The sequence below is a fragment of the Salmo trutta genome, chromosome 18 (genome assembly GCF_901001165.1).
Source record: "Salmo trutta chromosome 18, fSalTru1.1, whole genome shotgun sequence".
NCBI lineage: Eukaryota > Metazoa > Chordata > Actinopteri > Salmoniformes > Salmonidae > Salmo > Salmo trutta.
The window spans coordinates 55,742,470-55,757,130 of NC_042974.1; the positions used below are offsets into that span (position 1 = coordinate 55,742,470).

At 45.8% G+C, this 14,661-nt stretch overlaps 1 protein-coding gene across 7 annotated transcripts in view; it reads left to right on the plus strand.

The window, feature by feature from the left end:
• LOC115153551 (uncharacterized) overlaps positions 1 to 14,098 on the plus strand; it is a 74,799-nt gene extending 60,701 nt beyond the window's left edge. For 4 of the 7 annotated variants that reach the window (XM_029699123.1, XM_029699127.1, XM_029699126.1 and 1 more), the window contains 8 exons: positions 870 to 963; positions 1,809 to 7,316; positions 7,740 to 8,027; positions 10,038 to 10,111; positions 10,338 to 10,562; positions 12,341 to 12,479; positions 12,580 to 12,733; positions 12,846 to 14,098. In XM_029699123.1, coding sequence (XP_029554983.1) covers positions 870 to 963; positions 1,809 to 7,316; positions 7,740 to 8,027; positions 10,038 to 10,111; positions 10,338 to 10,562; positions 12,341 to 12,479; positions 12,580 to 12,733; positions 12,846 to 13,090 — 6,727 coding nt within the window. In that variant the 3' untranslated portion in view covers positions 13,091 to 14,098. Of the gene's footprint in view, positions 1 to 869; positions 964 to 1,808; positions 7,317 to 7,739; positions 8,028 to 10,037; positions 10,130 to 10,337; positions 10,563 to 12,340; positions 12,480 to 12,579; positions 12,734 to 12,845 lie in introns of those variants that run through there. The other 3 variants (XM_029699129.1, XM_029699125.1, XM_029699128.1) reach the window with 3 other exon arrangements.
• Positions 14,099 to 14,661: the final 563 nt, after the last annotated feature.

Sequence of the window (14,661 nt, forward strand, 5' to 3'; positions counted from 1 at the left end):
CCTCTATCTGGGAGTGTGGGGGGGGAGGAGAACACCGAGCGAAACCAAATATACAGCTCAAGAAGATATCTGACAGCAGACTTAGCGAGTGCTAAATGTATTACTGTATTAGTGTGTGTGTGTGTGTGTCTGCACATGTGCATGAGTCTCTTGTGTCACAGCATGAAAATAATTTAAATGGCTTTTGGAGAAAAAAAAGGTTACTGCCAGCGGGATAAACCCAATTTGCTCTGAACCTCCATCCCTGTCGTCTTTTATATATTGTTTAGTTCTAATTTGAGTAAAAACTTGACGGACACTATGAAAGCTTAAACCAAGTTTATTTTCCCCGAGGATCAATACAGCTGCATTAGACAAAGACATTGTTCACACAAGCACTGATATTTAACCCTTTCTCCTAGGCTGAGTTGAGTCAATTTCTACTACTGCTAGGCAGGCAACTAAATAATTTGCCCGTAAACTTTTCTTTCTCCCTTAACGTGACCTGACCTCGACCCCCTTCATCACTAATCCATGGCTCTCTCCCCTTATCAGTGACTGCCACGTGATCACTTTCCCTGCACTCAGCACATTCCAAGCTTAATTGCACACACTATTATACCTTCCTCCTACAGATAACCATTAACTTCTGGTGTAGACCCTCTAAACCTAAGCACTCAATATTTCAATAGGATACCTGATAATTAACCCTATCCCAAGTTTAGGAGTCAGTACCCAGAGTCTATTGATCTAGAGAGGGAGAGAGAGAGATCCATGTCCTCTGGCTTAACCGCTGCCTTATCGAGATCCTATTAAATTACTTGACCAATATGGATGATTTCTAGTGTTCTAATTGTTGATTATATGGCTACCTCCTTCTCCACCAACAGGATGGATGTGTTCGCTGTAGCAGGAGAGAATGGAGAGTCTAGACAACAGAGGAGCTCTGTGCACTCTCCTCAACTACAGACCTGTACGGGTATGGTACGTACACACACAGTGACATAAACGCGTACATTCATAGATGGATACTGTGCTAGTGGATGGGTAAACCTTTTACTAACTAACAATGGGGCAAATTGGCTAAACGTTTCTAACAAAAAGGTAAAATAGAGATTAAGGGTTTAAGATAAACCCACTTCACATGTTGTATAACTGTCAGACTGTGGTGTAGGCTGCGTTTCTATCTTCACAGCATGCCCAATACATTGCTTTATTCCATGTGTATGTGAGTGCTCTGAACGTCGCCATCTCAGCTCTAGTCAGGTCGGGTTTCACAGCTTCTTCTTTGCAAATTGTTAGATAATAATATAATGGCTACTCCTGTCCCCTGCCTCGGCCTAATGCATTCACGCACGCACACACAGCCTAATACAGATTTTTATGGAGCATGAAATGCCTGTTCCCTTGGCTTGTTTTCTTTGTTTAATATGCACATATTTCAAACCCATTACCTTCCTGCAGGGTTTTCAGAGCCCACCTCAGAGAAAACGACTAGCGTTTTGTGAAAGCACATTGTACACAAAGCAAGACGTTAGTGTGTTTACATCTCTCCCTGTCTCTCTCCTGAAACCCCCCTCTCTCTGATCCTCACTCCATTGGCTTGTTAATGCTTTGATTAATGTTTTTTCTACAGAAGAAAACAGACATGCTTTAAATACTTGAAAAGGTTCTTTTTTTTCATTGGCTTTCTTACCAGTCCTTTTACTTTTGAATTAATAATTTCTGTTAAAAACAAACAGGCTACCTGGTTATATGAGGAATGACTTGTTTCAAATATTTGAAAGATGAAGCAGAAGTTATTTATCATGTTTTTCTCTCTCACCCAGACAGAGGCCATGCTTATGGAGGCTCCTGTCTCCGTCTCTCGTCATCCTTCAGCGTGTAATGCTGTACCTCTTCAGATTGGAGCCGGAGCCCCTCAGCATCTGCAGGCCGTCTCCTCTCTGCATGCTGGGGTAAACAGGTGGAGCTTCGGTGTGCCTGAGGGCCGTGAACGGCCCTGCAGTATTACTAATGAAGAGAGCCAGAGGAGGGCCAGGGCCTCCCCAGTCCACCGGACAGGGACCCCTACTCTCACATCCGACCCCACTCTCACTCCCACTGCCTTGGAACGGGACAGCCTGCAGCAGGGATTGGAAGGAGAGGAGGTGGAAGAATGGGATTCGTGTCATCAATCAGGGTCTGGGGTGGGAGTGTCTGATAGGTGGCTGGAGGGAGCTCTACCTCTGCGTAGAGCGAGGGAAGAGGGAGGACTCTATTGGGGTGAGGAGGCCTGGTCTGGACCTGGGGCGAGAGACAAGGAAAGGAACCGGGCCCTCCAGCAGACACCTGTCCTCCTGGTCCAGCAGGCTGATGTATGTACCGTTGGGCCGGAGGGGCTACCGGGGCCTGCTAACAAGAGCCCTGTCCTGTCAGGCCTACCTGATGGCTGCAGGGTCCTGGGAGGGGTCCTGGCAACTGACTGCTGCAGAAGGGACCTGTCCAGGGCCGGAGCCCGCTACCGTGGCCCTGCAGGGACCTCATTAGGCACTGCTGTATCCTATCTGCAGAGAGGAGACGGAGGAGGAATAGACTGGTGGACGGAGGAACGAACGGACCGTGCCCACCTCCCACAGGCCAGCAGCAGCTCAACATACACACAGACCTCTCTCTCTCGGTTTGACACACACACTCCCTCTGTGTCTCAGCTCGACAATCACAGCCAGGCAACACACACTGCCTCTCTGTCTCAGATTGACACACACAATGACAGCCAGGCAACACACACTGCCACTCGGCAGGACAGACACAGACGCAGCCAGGCAGTACGCGGTCTACCGCTAGAGGCTTTGGAGGGCCAGTTCAGTCGTGTCATGATGGATCGATCCAGGACGACGGTGAAGGGCCACAGGGAGAACGACAAGGAGGGGGAGGCTGGGGCTAGGAGTGAAGAGGTGGAGCAGAACTTCAGGCTGGGCGCTCTGGTTAGCAGGGTGTTTAGGGAGGAGGAGGAGCGGAAAGAGGAGGAGCTGGAGGAGGAGAACCTGTTCTCTGTCTCTGGACTAAGTGCTGTGGTTAGAAGGGTATGCCAGATCTCTGGGATTGGAGCGGAGCAGGAGCTAGACTCTCTGGGGGAAGAGGTCTCTGGGATGGGTTCTCTGGTCAGCAGGGGGCTCTCCTGGATGTTTCCGGACATAGGCTGTCTCCTTCGCAGCTCCACCCCCAGGATCCTGCAGCAGGTCTGGGACGGTACAGGAGTTCTGCAGCCTGCAGCTGGGGGAGGGGCTAGCAGTCTGCAGCCTGGAGCTGGGGGAGGAGCCAGCTCCAACTGGTCCAGTCAGGTTGTCTCCATTGTGAGGGAAAATCAGGTGCTGTCGGTTGTCAAAGATAGCCAGGTCTTCTCATTGGTCAGAGAGAGTCATGTGTACTCCCTGGTCCGAGACAGTCAAGTGTTCTCTATGGTCAGTGAGCTGCCCTTTGTGCATCACATCAGCACAGAGCTAACTCAAGACTTCGGGATCATTCACACTGAGCTCACACAGGTTCTTCAGCCAGTGGCGTCAACTGGACTCCAGCAGAAAGCTATTGACCTCAACACAACACCAGAAATAAAACTACCCCTAGTCCACAACACTGTCCTCAGCACAGTAACGAGCCTGTACCCAGCCCACAACACCATAGAATTTGCAAATAAACGGAACACAGGTAAAGAAGTGGATTGGAGAGCAGAGGAACTGAGTCCCATCAGAGAACTGGCTTGTACATCAGAGCAGGAGGGCAGAGAGGAAGCTCTAGCTAAGTCAGAAGAACCAAGTCCCAGCAGAGAACTGGAGTGTTCATTGGAGCAGGCGGGCGGAGAGGAAGCTCAAGCTATGTCGGAGGAACAGCGTCCCATCAGAGAACTGGCTTGTACATCAGAGCACGATGGTGGAGATGAAGCTCTAGCTAAGTCAGAAAAACCAAGTCCCTTCAGAGAAGTGGAGTGTACATCGGAGCAGGAGGCCAAAGAGGAAGATAAGTCGGAGGAACAGTGTCCCATCAGAGAACTGGCGTGTTCATCAGAGCAGGAGGGCAGAGAGGAAGCTCTACCTAAGTTGGAGGAACAGAGTCCTGTCAGAGAACTGGCGTTAACATCAGAGCACGAGGGTGGACAGGAAGCTCTAGCTAAGTCGAAGGAACAGAGCCCTATCAGAGAACTGCCGTGTACATCAGAGAACAAGGGTGGAGAGGAAGCTCTAGCTAAGTCAGAAGAACCAAGTCCCATCATAGAAGTGGAGTATACATCGGAGCAAGAGGGCAGAGAGGAAGCTCTAGCTAAGTCGGAGGAACGGAGTCCCATCAGAGAACAGTGTACAACAGAGCACCAGGATGGAGAAGAAGCTCTAGCTAAGTCAGAAGAACCAAGTCCCATCAGAGAACTAGAGTGTACATCAGAGCACGAGGGTGGAGAGGAAGCTCTAGCTAAGTCGAAGGAACAGAGCCCTATCAGAGAACTGGTGTGTACAACAGCGAACAAGGGTGGAGAGGAAGCTCTAGCTAAGTCGGAGGAACGGAGTCCCATCAGAGAACAGTGTACAACAGAGCACCAGGATGGAGAGGAAGCTCTAGCTAAGTCAGAAGAACCAAGTCCCTTCAGAGAAGTGGAGTGTACATCGGAGCAGGAGGCCAAAGAGGAAGATAAGTTGGAGGAACAGAGTACCATCAGAGAACTTGCGTGTACAACAGAGATCAAGGGTGGAGAGGAAGCTCTAGCTAAGTTGGAGGAACAAAGTCCCATCAGAGAACTGGCGTGTACATCAGAGCACGATGGTGGAGATGAAGCTCTAGCTAAGTCAGAAAGAACAAGTCCCATCAGAGAAGTGGAGTGTACATCGGAGCAGGAGGCCAAAGAGGAAGCTCTAGCTAAGTTGGAGGAACAGAGTCCCATCAGAGAACAACAGTGTACAACAGAGCACCAGGATGGAGAGGAAGCTCTAGCTAAGTCAGAAGAACCAAGTCCCATCAGAGAACTAGAGTGTACATTGGAGGACAGAGAGGAAGCTCTAGCTGTTTCGGAGGAACAGATGCCCATCAAAGAACTGGCGTGTACATCAGAGAACAAGGGTGGAGAGGAAGCTCTAGCTAAGTCAGAAGAACCAAGTCCCAACAGAGAAGTGGAGTATACATCGGAGCAAGAGGGCAGAGAGGAAGCTCTAGCTATTTCGGAGGAACAGAGCCCCATCAGAGAACTGGCGTGTACATCAGAGAACAAGGGTGGAGAGGAAGTTCTAGCTAAATCAGAAGAACCAAGTCCCATCAGAGAAGTGGAGTATACATCGGAGCAAGAGGGCAGAGAGGAAGCTCTAGCTTTTTCGGAGGAACAGAGTCCCATCAGAGAACTGCCGTGTACATCAGAGCACGATGGTGGCGATGAAGCTCTAGCTAAGTCAGAAAGAACAAGTCCCATCAGAGAAGTGGAGTGTACATCGGAGCAGGAGGCCAAAGAGGAAGCTCTAGCTAAGTTGGAGGAACAGAGTCCCATCAGAGAACAACAGTGTACAACAGAGCACCAGGATGGAGAGGAAGCTCTAGCTAAGTCAAAAGAACCAAGTCCCATCCGAGAAGTGGAGTGTACATCAGAGCACGATGGTGGAGAGGAAGCTCTAGCTAATTCGAAGGAACAGAGTACCATCAGAGAACTGGCGTGTACAACAGTGAACAAGGGTGGACAGGAAGCTCTAGCTAAGTCGGAGGAACGGAGTCCCATCAGAGAACAACAGTGTACATCAGAGCACGAGGGTGGAGAGGAAGCTCTACCTAAGTTGGAGGAACAGAGTCCTGTCAGAGAACTGGAGTGTATATCAGAGCAGGAGGGCAGAGAGGAAGCTCTAGCTAAGTCAGAAGAACCAAGTCCCATCAGAGAACTAAAGTGTACATTGGAGCAGGAGGGAGGAGAGGAAGCTCTAGCTATTTCGGAGGAACAGATCCCCATCAGAGAACTGGCGTATACATCAGAACACGAGGGTGGAGAGGAAGCTCTAGCTAAGTTGACGGAACAGAGTACCATCAGAGAACTGGCGTGTACAACAGCGAACAAGGGTGGAGAGGAAGCTCTAGCTAAGTCAGAAGAACCAAGTCCCATCAGAGAAGTGGAGAAAACATCGGAGCAAGAGGGCAGAGAGGAAGCTCTACCTAAGTTGGAGGAACAGAGTCCCATCAGAGAACTGGCGTGTACATCAGAGCACGATGGTGGAGATGAAGCTCTAGCTAAGTCAGAAAGAACAAGTCCCATCAGAGAAATGGAGTGTACATCTGAGCACGATGGTGGAGAGGAAGCTCTAGCTAATTCGAAGGAACAGAGTACCATCAGAGAACTGGTGTGTACATCAGAGCACGATGGTGGAGAGGAAGCTCTAGCTAATTTGAAGGAACAGAGTACCATCAGAGAACTGCCGTGTACAACAGCGAACAAGGTTGGAGAGGAAGCTCTAGCTAAGTCAGAAGAACCAAGTCCCATCAGAGAACTAGAGTGTACATTGGAGGGCAGAGAGGAAGCTCTAGCTATTTCGGAGGAACAGAGCCCTATCAGAGAACTGCCGTGTACATCAGAGAACAAGGGTGGAGAGGAAGCTCTAGCTAAGTCAGAAGAACCAAGTCCCATCAGAGAAGTGGAGTATACATTGGAGCAAGAGGGCAGAGAGGAAGCTCTAGCTATTTCGGAGGAACAGAGTCCCATCAGAGAACTGCCGTGTACATCAGAGCACGATGGTAGAGATGAAGCTCTAGCTAAGTCAGAAAAAACAAGTCCCATCAGAGAGGTGGAGTGTACATCAGAGCAGGAGGCCAAAGAGGAAGATAAGTTGGAGGAACAGAGTCCTGTCAGAGAACTGGAGTATACATCAGAGCAGGAGGGCAGAGAGGAAGCTCTAGCTAAGTCAGAAGAACCAAGTCCCATCAGAGAACTAAAGTGTACATTGGAGCAGGAGGGCGGAGAGGAAGCTCTAGCTATTTCGGAGGAACAGATCCCCATCAGAGAACTGGCATGTACATCAGAGCACGACGGTGGAGAGGAAGCTCTAGCTAAGTCGGAGGAACAGAGTCCCATCACAGAACTGGAGTTTACATCGGAGCAGGAGGGCAGAGGGGAAGTTCTGGTTAAGTCAGAGGAACAGAGTATAACCAAGGAGGCCCTGTGGCCATCAAAGGACCAGATCGAGATCATGGAGGACCAACGGTGTGTCACTTGTGGAGCCAAGAGCACCAAGTCACAGGCCCCTCCAGAGCAGCATAACAACACCAGTTCCACATCCCCAGAGAATATCTTTATTCCTGGGCATGGGAATCAGAGGACTGATGATGTTCAGGTGTATTATGGGGTGTGTTTTCTTTATTTAAAAATAATAATAATAATTTAAACCCATATATAATAATTGTAAATTGTGATTAAATAATTCAGCCTTTGATGCTATTGATACCATGAGTGCGTTCACTACGACAAAACGGTTTACAACGTTTAATTCAATGGAGATGGCACTGTATTTAACGACCAGAACAGTGTAATTATGGTGGCCCAGAGGGAGGTTGTATATGGTGTTTTCTGCACGAGTTTTACGATTTCAAATGGTCACACCCATATTGATCTGACCACACCGCGAAGGCTGCTGAAGAACGATGTGCATAGTTTTGGGTAAACGCGTTGTTCAGTGCAAACGTCAAGCAACGTAGCAAACGTTGAATCGAACTGAACGCACATATGTAATGTTGCTTTAATAAAGTAAACCATTTTCTCTTTCTCTCAGAGCCTGGTGGAGTTCCCAGGGGCTCTGGTTAAACTCCAGTCTCTTCCCGTATCCACCCTCCTGGGCTGTCTCCAGTCCGTCCTCCCCTCAGTCTTTACCTCACGGAGACTACTGGCTCTCTACTGGCTAGGCGTGGCTAACTGCAGCCAGCCCCACCCACACCTCGCCCTTGTTCTCCTATTGGAGTCCTGCCTCTACGCCCTGACCTTTGACCCTGACATGCCCGATCAGACCACTTCTCTGACAGTGTTCCACCACCTCCCCCTGCTACAGGTTAAGGAGATCCTGGTAGGCTGTTTTTTTTTTTAAAGAAAAAAATTATATTATATAAATGTTATTGTTCTACCAATTAAATCATTTTTCTTTGTACCTACTAAGATTTTTATCTTTATCAGCATCCAGATTTTTCTATATATTCACTATATACACTACCGTTCAAAAGTTTGGGGTCACTAGGAAATGTCCTTGTTTTTCAAAGAAAAGCTAATTTTTTGTCCATTTAAAATAACATCAAATTGATCAGAAATACAGTGTAAACATTTAATGTTGTAAATGACTATTGTAGCTGGAAACGGCTTATTTAATTTTTTTAGTGGAATGTCTATGTAGGCGTTCTATGGTGGAACATTTCAAGATTATGTTATAATACTTTTATTGCATCAAATGGTTGTTTTATGCAACAGAATAGAGTATTCTTATAACTATTGGGTGTGTTCTACTGAGGATGGGCCTCTGGGAGATAACACTGACAGGAGATTTACCATGTCTTTTGGGTGATAAAACCTAAAGATCATTCCAGAGCATGACCCATTCTATATATCTGTTTGTCATGTAGGTTGAAAGGGGTGTATCTTGGCTATAAAAGACCTTTGTACTTTTGTCTCTGGGCTCTCAACGAATCATCTGAGGGTGATTCGTCGAGCAGCCATCGCTATTGCAAAGCTCTCACTAAAATATTTAGTTTAAGTATAACTCTGACTTGTGTGATAAGTTTCCTCCTCATTTGATAATACAGAAATTAACCACCACAGTACAGAGGCCCATTATCAGCAACCATCACTCCGGTGTTTGAATGGCACGTTGTGTTAGCTAATCCAAGTTTATCATTTTAAAAGGCTAATTGATCATTAGAAAACCCTTTTGCAGTTATGTTAGCATATATGACAACTGTTGTGCTGATTTTAAAGAAGCAATAAAACTGGTCTTCTTTAAACTAGTTGAGTATCTGGTGCATCAGCATTTGTGGGTTCGATTACAGGCTCAAAATGGCCAGAAACAATGAACTTCCTTCTGAAACTCATCAGTCTATTCTTGTTCTGAGAAATGAAGGCTATTCCATGTTGAGAAATTGCCAAGAAATTGAGGATCTCGTACAACCCTTTGTACTACTCCTTTCACAGAACATCACAAACTGGCTGTAACCAGAATAGAAAGAGGAGTGGGAGGCCGCGGTGCACAACTGAGCAAGAGGACAAGTACATTTAGTGTCTCTTTGAGAAACAGACGGCTCACAAGTCCTCAACTAGAAGCTTCATTAAATAGTACCCGCAAAACACCAGTCTCAATGTCAATAGTGAAGAGGTGACTCCGGGATGCTGGCCTTCTAGGCAGAGTTGCAAAGAAAAAGCCATATCTCAGACTGGCCAATAAAAAGAAAAGATTAAGATGGGCAAAAGAACACAGATAATGGACAGAGGAGCTCTGCCTAGAAGGTCAGCATCCCGGAGTCGCCTCTTCACTATTGATGTTTAGACTGGTGTTTTCCAGGTACTATTTAATGAAGCTGCCAGTTGAGGACTTGTGAGGCTTCTTTAATCAGCACAACAGTTTTCAGCTGTGCTAACATAACTGCAAAAGGGTTTTCTAATGATCAATTAGCCTTTTAAAATGATAAACTTGGATTAGCTAACACAACGTGCCATTAGAACACAGGAGTGATGGTTGCAGATAATGGGCCTCTGTACGCCTATGTAGATATTCCATGAAAAATCAGGCGTTTCCAGCTACAAAAGTAATTTACAACAATGTCTAAACTGTATTTCTGATCAATTTGATATTTTAATGGACAAAAATTGCTTTCAAAAACAAGGACATTTGTAAGTGACCCAAAACTTTTGAACGGTAGTGTATGTGGACACCCCTTCGAATGAGTGGTTTTGGTAATTTCAGCCACACCCGTTGCTGACAGGTGTATAAAATCGAGGCCATGATTTTGGAATGAGATGTTTGACGAGCAGGTGTCCACATACTTTTGGTCATGTAGTTTATATCCATCTGTTCATTTATCCATCCATCCAGGTGGGTTTTGGCGGTCAGAGCCTGCATCTCAAGGCCTCCAGTGAGGAGTGTGTCCTCACCCTCTACACCCACAGGTAAAGGACAGAACCAAGGTGCTTAACTCTTATCCTCTAAACAAATGAATGGGTGCTTGGAGCCAACAGTGGATCAAGAACGATCGCCAATCAAATGGGCAATTTTTTTCCCAGATAGGCCAGCACTTGAATATAAGTAGATTGTAAAGTAGTTTACTAAGAAATGTTGCTTAAATATAGATATATATTTTTTAAACAGCTTCAGTTGCACCCTATACTTCCACAGCCAGACCCTCACCCAGGCCCTCACCCACACCCTGCTTGGGGTCCTCTGTCCTGGGGACCAGCGAGTGTCCCAACACCCCCTCCTGATGGAGAACCTGATGGTTCTGTCTCTAGACTGGAAGGCCCAGGCACCTGACCTACTGCTGAATGCTGAACTCAGGCTGTCTGGCCAGTTCCACAAGACCCTAGCTGACCTGGTCTACCTCGTCCATGGCAACATGAACCGGTATGGTAGTGGTAGTGGTGGTCTCAGGCTGTCTGGCCAGTTCCACAAGACCATGGCCAGGTAGTAGTATTTCCTGTTCTTGAAAGGATAGCTCAAATATTACAGCTCTATTTCTTCTATTCAGTGTCTGTGTTTCAGGGAAAGCAAGTCAGTGGGCAGTTGAGGTGAAGATATATCTATCGATCGATAGGATATATATCCACACACACACACACACACACACACACACACACACACACACACACACACTTGAAGTCAGAAGATTACATAAACCTTAACCAAATACATTTAAACTCAGTTTTTCACAATTCCTGACATTTAATACTAGTAAAAATTCCCGGTCTTAGGTCAGTTAGGATCACCACTTTATTTTAAGAATGTGAAATGTCAGAATAATAGTACAGTGATTTTTTTTCAGCTTTTATTTCTTCCATCAAGTTCCCAGTGGGTCAGAAGTTTACATACACTCAATTAGTATTTGGAAGCATTGCCTTTAAATTGTTTAACTTGGGTCAAACGTTTCGGGTAGCCTTCTACAAGCTTCCCACAATAAGTTTGGTGAATTTTGGCCCATTCCTCGTGACAGAGCTGGTGTAACTGAGTCAGGTTTGTAGGCCTCCTTGCTCGCACACAGTTTTTCAGTTCAGCCCACAACATTTCTGTAGGATTGAGGTCAGGGCTTTGTGATGGCCACTCCAATACTTTGACTTTGTTGTCTTTAAACCATTTTGCCACAACTTTGGAAGTATGCTTGGGGTCATTGTGCATTTGGAAGACCCATTTGCGACCAAGCTTTAACTTCCTGACTGATTTCTTGAGATGTTGCTTCAATATATCCACCTAATTTCCCTCTCTCATGATGCCATCTATTTTGTGAAGTGCACCAGTCCCTCCTGCAGCAAAGCACCCCCACAACATTATGCTGCCACCCCCGTGCTTCACGGTTGGGATGGTGTTCTTCGGCTTGCAAGTATCCCCCTTTTTCCTCCAAACATAATGATGGTCATTATGGCCAAGCAGTTCTATTTTTGTTTCATCAGACCAGAGGACATTTCTCCAAAAAGTACGATCTTTGTCCCCATGTGCAGATGCAAACCATAGTCTGGCTTTTTTATGGATGGTTGTGGAGCACTGGCTTCACGGCCTTTCAGGTTATGTCGATATAGAACTCGTTTTACTGTGGATATAGACTCTTTTGTATCTGTTTCCTCCAGCATCTTCACAAGGTCCTTTGCTGTTGTTCTGGGATTGATTTGCACTTTTCGCACCAAAGTATGTTCATCTCTAGGAGACAGAACGCGTCTCCTTCCTGAGCTATATGACGGCTATGTGGTCCCATGGTGTTTATACTTGCGTACTATTGTTTGTACAGATGAACGTGGTACTTTCAGGTGTTTGGAAATTGCTCCCAAGGATGAACCAGACTTGTGGAGGTCTACAATCTTTTTTTCTGAGTTCTTGGCTGATTTCTTTTGATTTTCCCATGATGTCAAGCAAAGAGGCACTGAGTTTGAAGGTAGGCCTTGAAATACATCCACAGGTACACCTCCAATTGTCTCAAATGATGTCAATTAGCCTATCAGAAGCTTCTAAAGCATGACATCATTTTCTGGAATTTTCCAAGCTGTTTAAAGGCTCAGTCAACTTAATGTATGTAAACTTCTGACCCACTGGAATTGTGATGCATTGAATTATAAGTGAAATAATCTGTCTGTAAACAATTCTTGGAAAAATTACTTGTCATGCACAAAGTAGATTATCTATCTAAAATGTTTTAGTCTTCTCAGACAAAAGCCTCATCTGGGAGAGGTTAGACTGCTGCTTTACACCAGCGTTGGTGTGATAACGACCCCTGACCCCAGACCTGACCCCTGGGCCCAGCTCCTCCTCACAGACACACACCTGGGACTGGTGCAGGTACATTAACTGTCAAATAAATTTCTTAATAAATTAATACATTCATTAATTTATGCAGGAGGATGCCATGCGCAAAGCACTCACTCACTCGTTCACTTAGGAGGATACAGTGTTCCACCTCGTCCCCCTGCTGTCCCGCCAGGCCCAGTTCAAGGGGGTGACCCTCCGTTGCCTCTCCGACGTCCGCTGTGTGATAGTCCGAGACGGGGTTGGGTGCTCGACCAGTGTGGGTGGAGATGGAGCCGGGGATGAAGGTATTTGATGTATTTAACCATTGAAAAACACAATTCAACCACACACATGGATATCGTTTATTTAAATTAATCAACGAAAACAGTTTAACAACTTATTTCTGTATGGTCTTAGGTGGGGCAACCAGGCTGGACATCATCCTGTCTCAGGACTGGAGGACCAGGAAAGAGAGGCCTGGAGGTCACCCTGAAAGAGGTGCTGAAGCTGATGGAAGTGCGGTAGGGGTGGTAGCTGGAGCTAGTGTCCTGTCTGCTGCCTCTAATTCATGTCCTCCTCCGCAGCAGGCTGAAGTATGGAAATTACATTTCAGTTGCTCCTCCGAGGCCGCCTGTCTGATTAATCACTTGTCAAACGTCTGAATGGTCACTGATCAAGGACTAGAGGACTGGACAGAACATAATGAACTACAGCTTAGACAGGTACCAGTTCTGTCCGGTCCTAACTCGCATTGAGAGGACAGCAAGGTGTGTGTTTGCTCACTGAGTGGCAGTCAAGGGTCCAATGTATCTCAAACAAACAATGGAGAATATCACTAGCATTAAACTATTTAGGGCCAGTTTCCCGAACACAGACTAAGCCTAGTCATGGATTTAACAGCAGGCTCAAAAGACAATCTCCTTATTCCTTATAGTCCAGGGAACAGGCCCATAGAGTATAGTAATACATTGATGATGTGTTTAAGTTTTGGTGATTGTTTTCATGCACATATTTCTAGGCAATTTCTAAATCAAATGTTCCACTTATTTTCACGTTCATTTAAAGAGACTCAGCAACATGACATAGTAGTGGTCCATAGTGGGTCAATTTCCGCAAAAACTAAGAGCATTGAAGCGCGAGGCTCAACTTCTCTGCTGTCTTGGTGTCCTAGCTACCAGCGAACACATGCGCATGAGCAGATACTGTGTGTGACAGAGCGAAGTCCTGCATCTCGCTCATCTCAATATTTGCGGAGCTGCTTGTGGCCACGTCATTTCGCAGTCTACCTTTTTTAAGTCTTATTGAAATGCACTATATTTATTTGTTTGTCTCTTCTGTTCCACGCCGTGTGTTAGTCTGTTCATGCTGTTTTTGTTCACACTATGGAGGGAACACAGGACACTTGATTCTACAGAATGTAAGCCATTTTAAGGGAAGATGTGAAGGGTACAAATAATTGCAGGGTAAGCTTTTTATGCATATTTGCACATTTGACCACAAAACAGACCAGTGTTAAATATTAAAATGTTTGTTTTATAGACGTGTAAACGATGAATGTATTTTATACCAAATAAAGTCATGCAATTGATTTAAATATATTTGGAATATTTGCCTGTCATAATTTGACACTCGCTGTAAATTATGTATTAAAATGATCATGTTTACAATGCTGCAGGTGGCAAGGCTGTGTTTTTTGTTTGTAAACTAATAAAAGTAATTATTTTTTGATTTGTCAGTCAATTGTTTATAGTAGACTCTTGTGTGAAGGGTTGAAACTCTTTAGAATGTGGCTGACGCTGCTCATTCTTTGAATCTCTCTCTGGCTCTTTGGCGCCATGATCTAATTTCCCTTTGTTTTTCCTGTCTTTCACACAAATTCTGTCTCATCTCTCTCTCCATCTGTCTGGCTGTCTCTCTTTCTTCACTTGTGCTCTCTCGCTCTGTGTGATAACTCTGTCAGTAACTTGCTTCCTCTTGTCCCTCAGGACCCAGCCTAGGGTAAATCAGTATTCTACTCCAAGCTCGGCACCACACACACACCTGTTTAAGTCCCTGAGGTCAAGGTGAACCTCTTAACTGCTATTTCCCAGCTCCTACACCCAATACCCAATAGATTTTCCTTTTCCAGTGAACATTGCGCTGCACCAATGGATAGGCCTTTTGTAGTGGATAAAAACTGATGAAGATGTTGGTTTAACAGCTGATCATCATGGTCCATTTGAGAATAATTTTA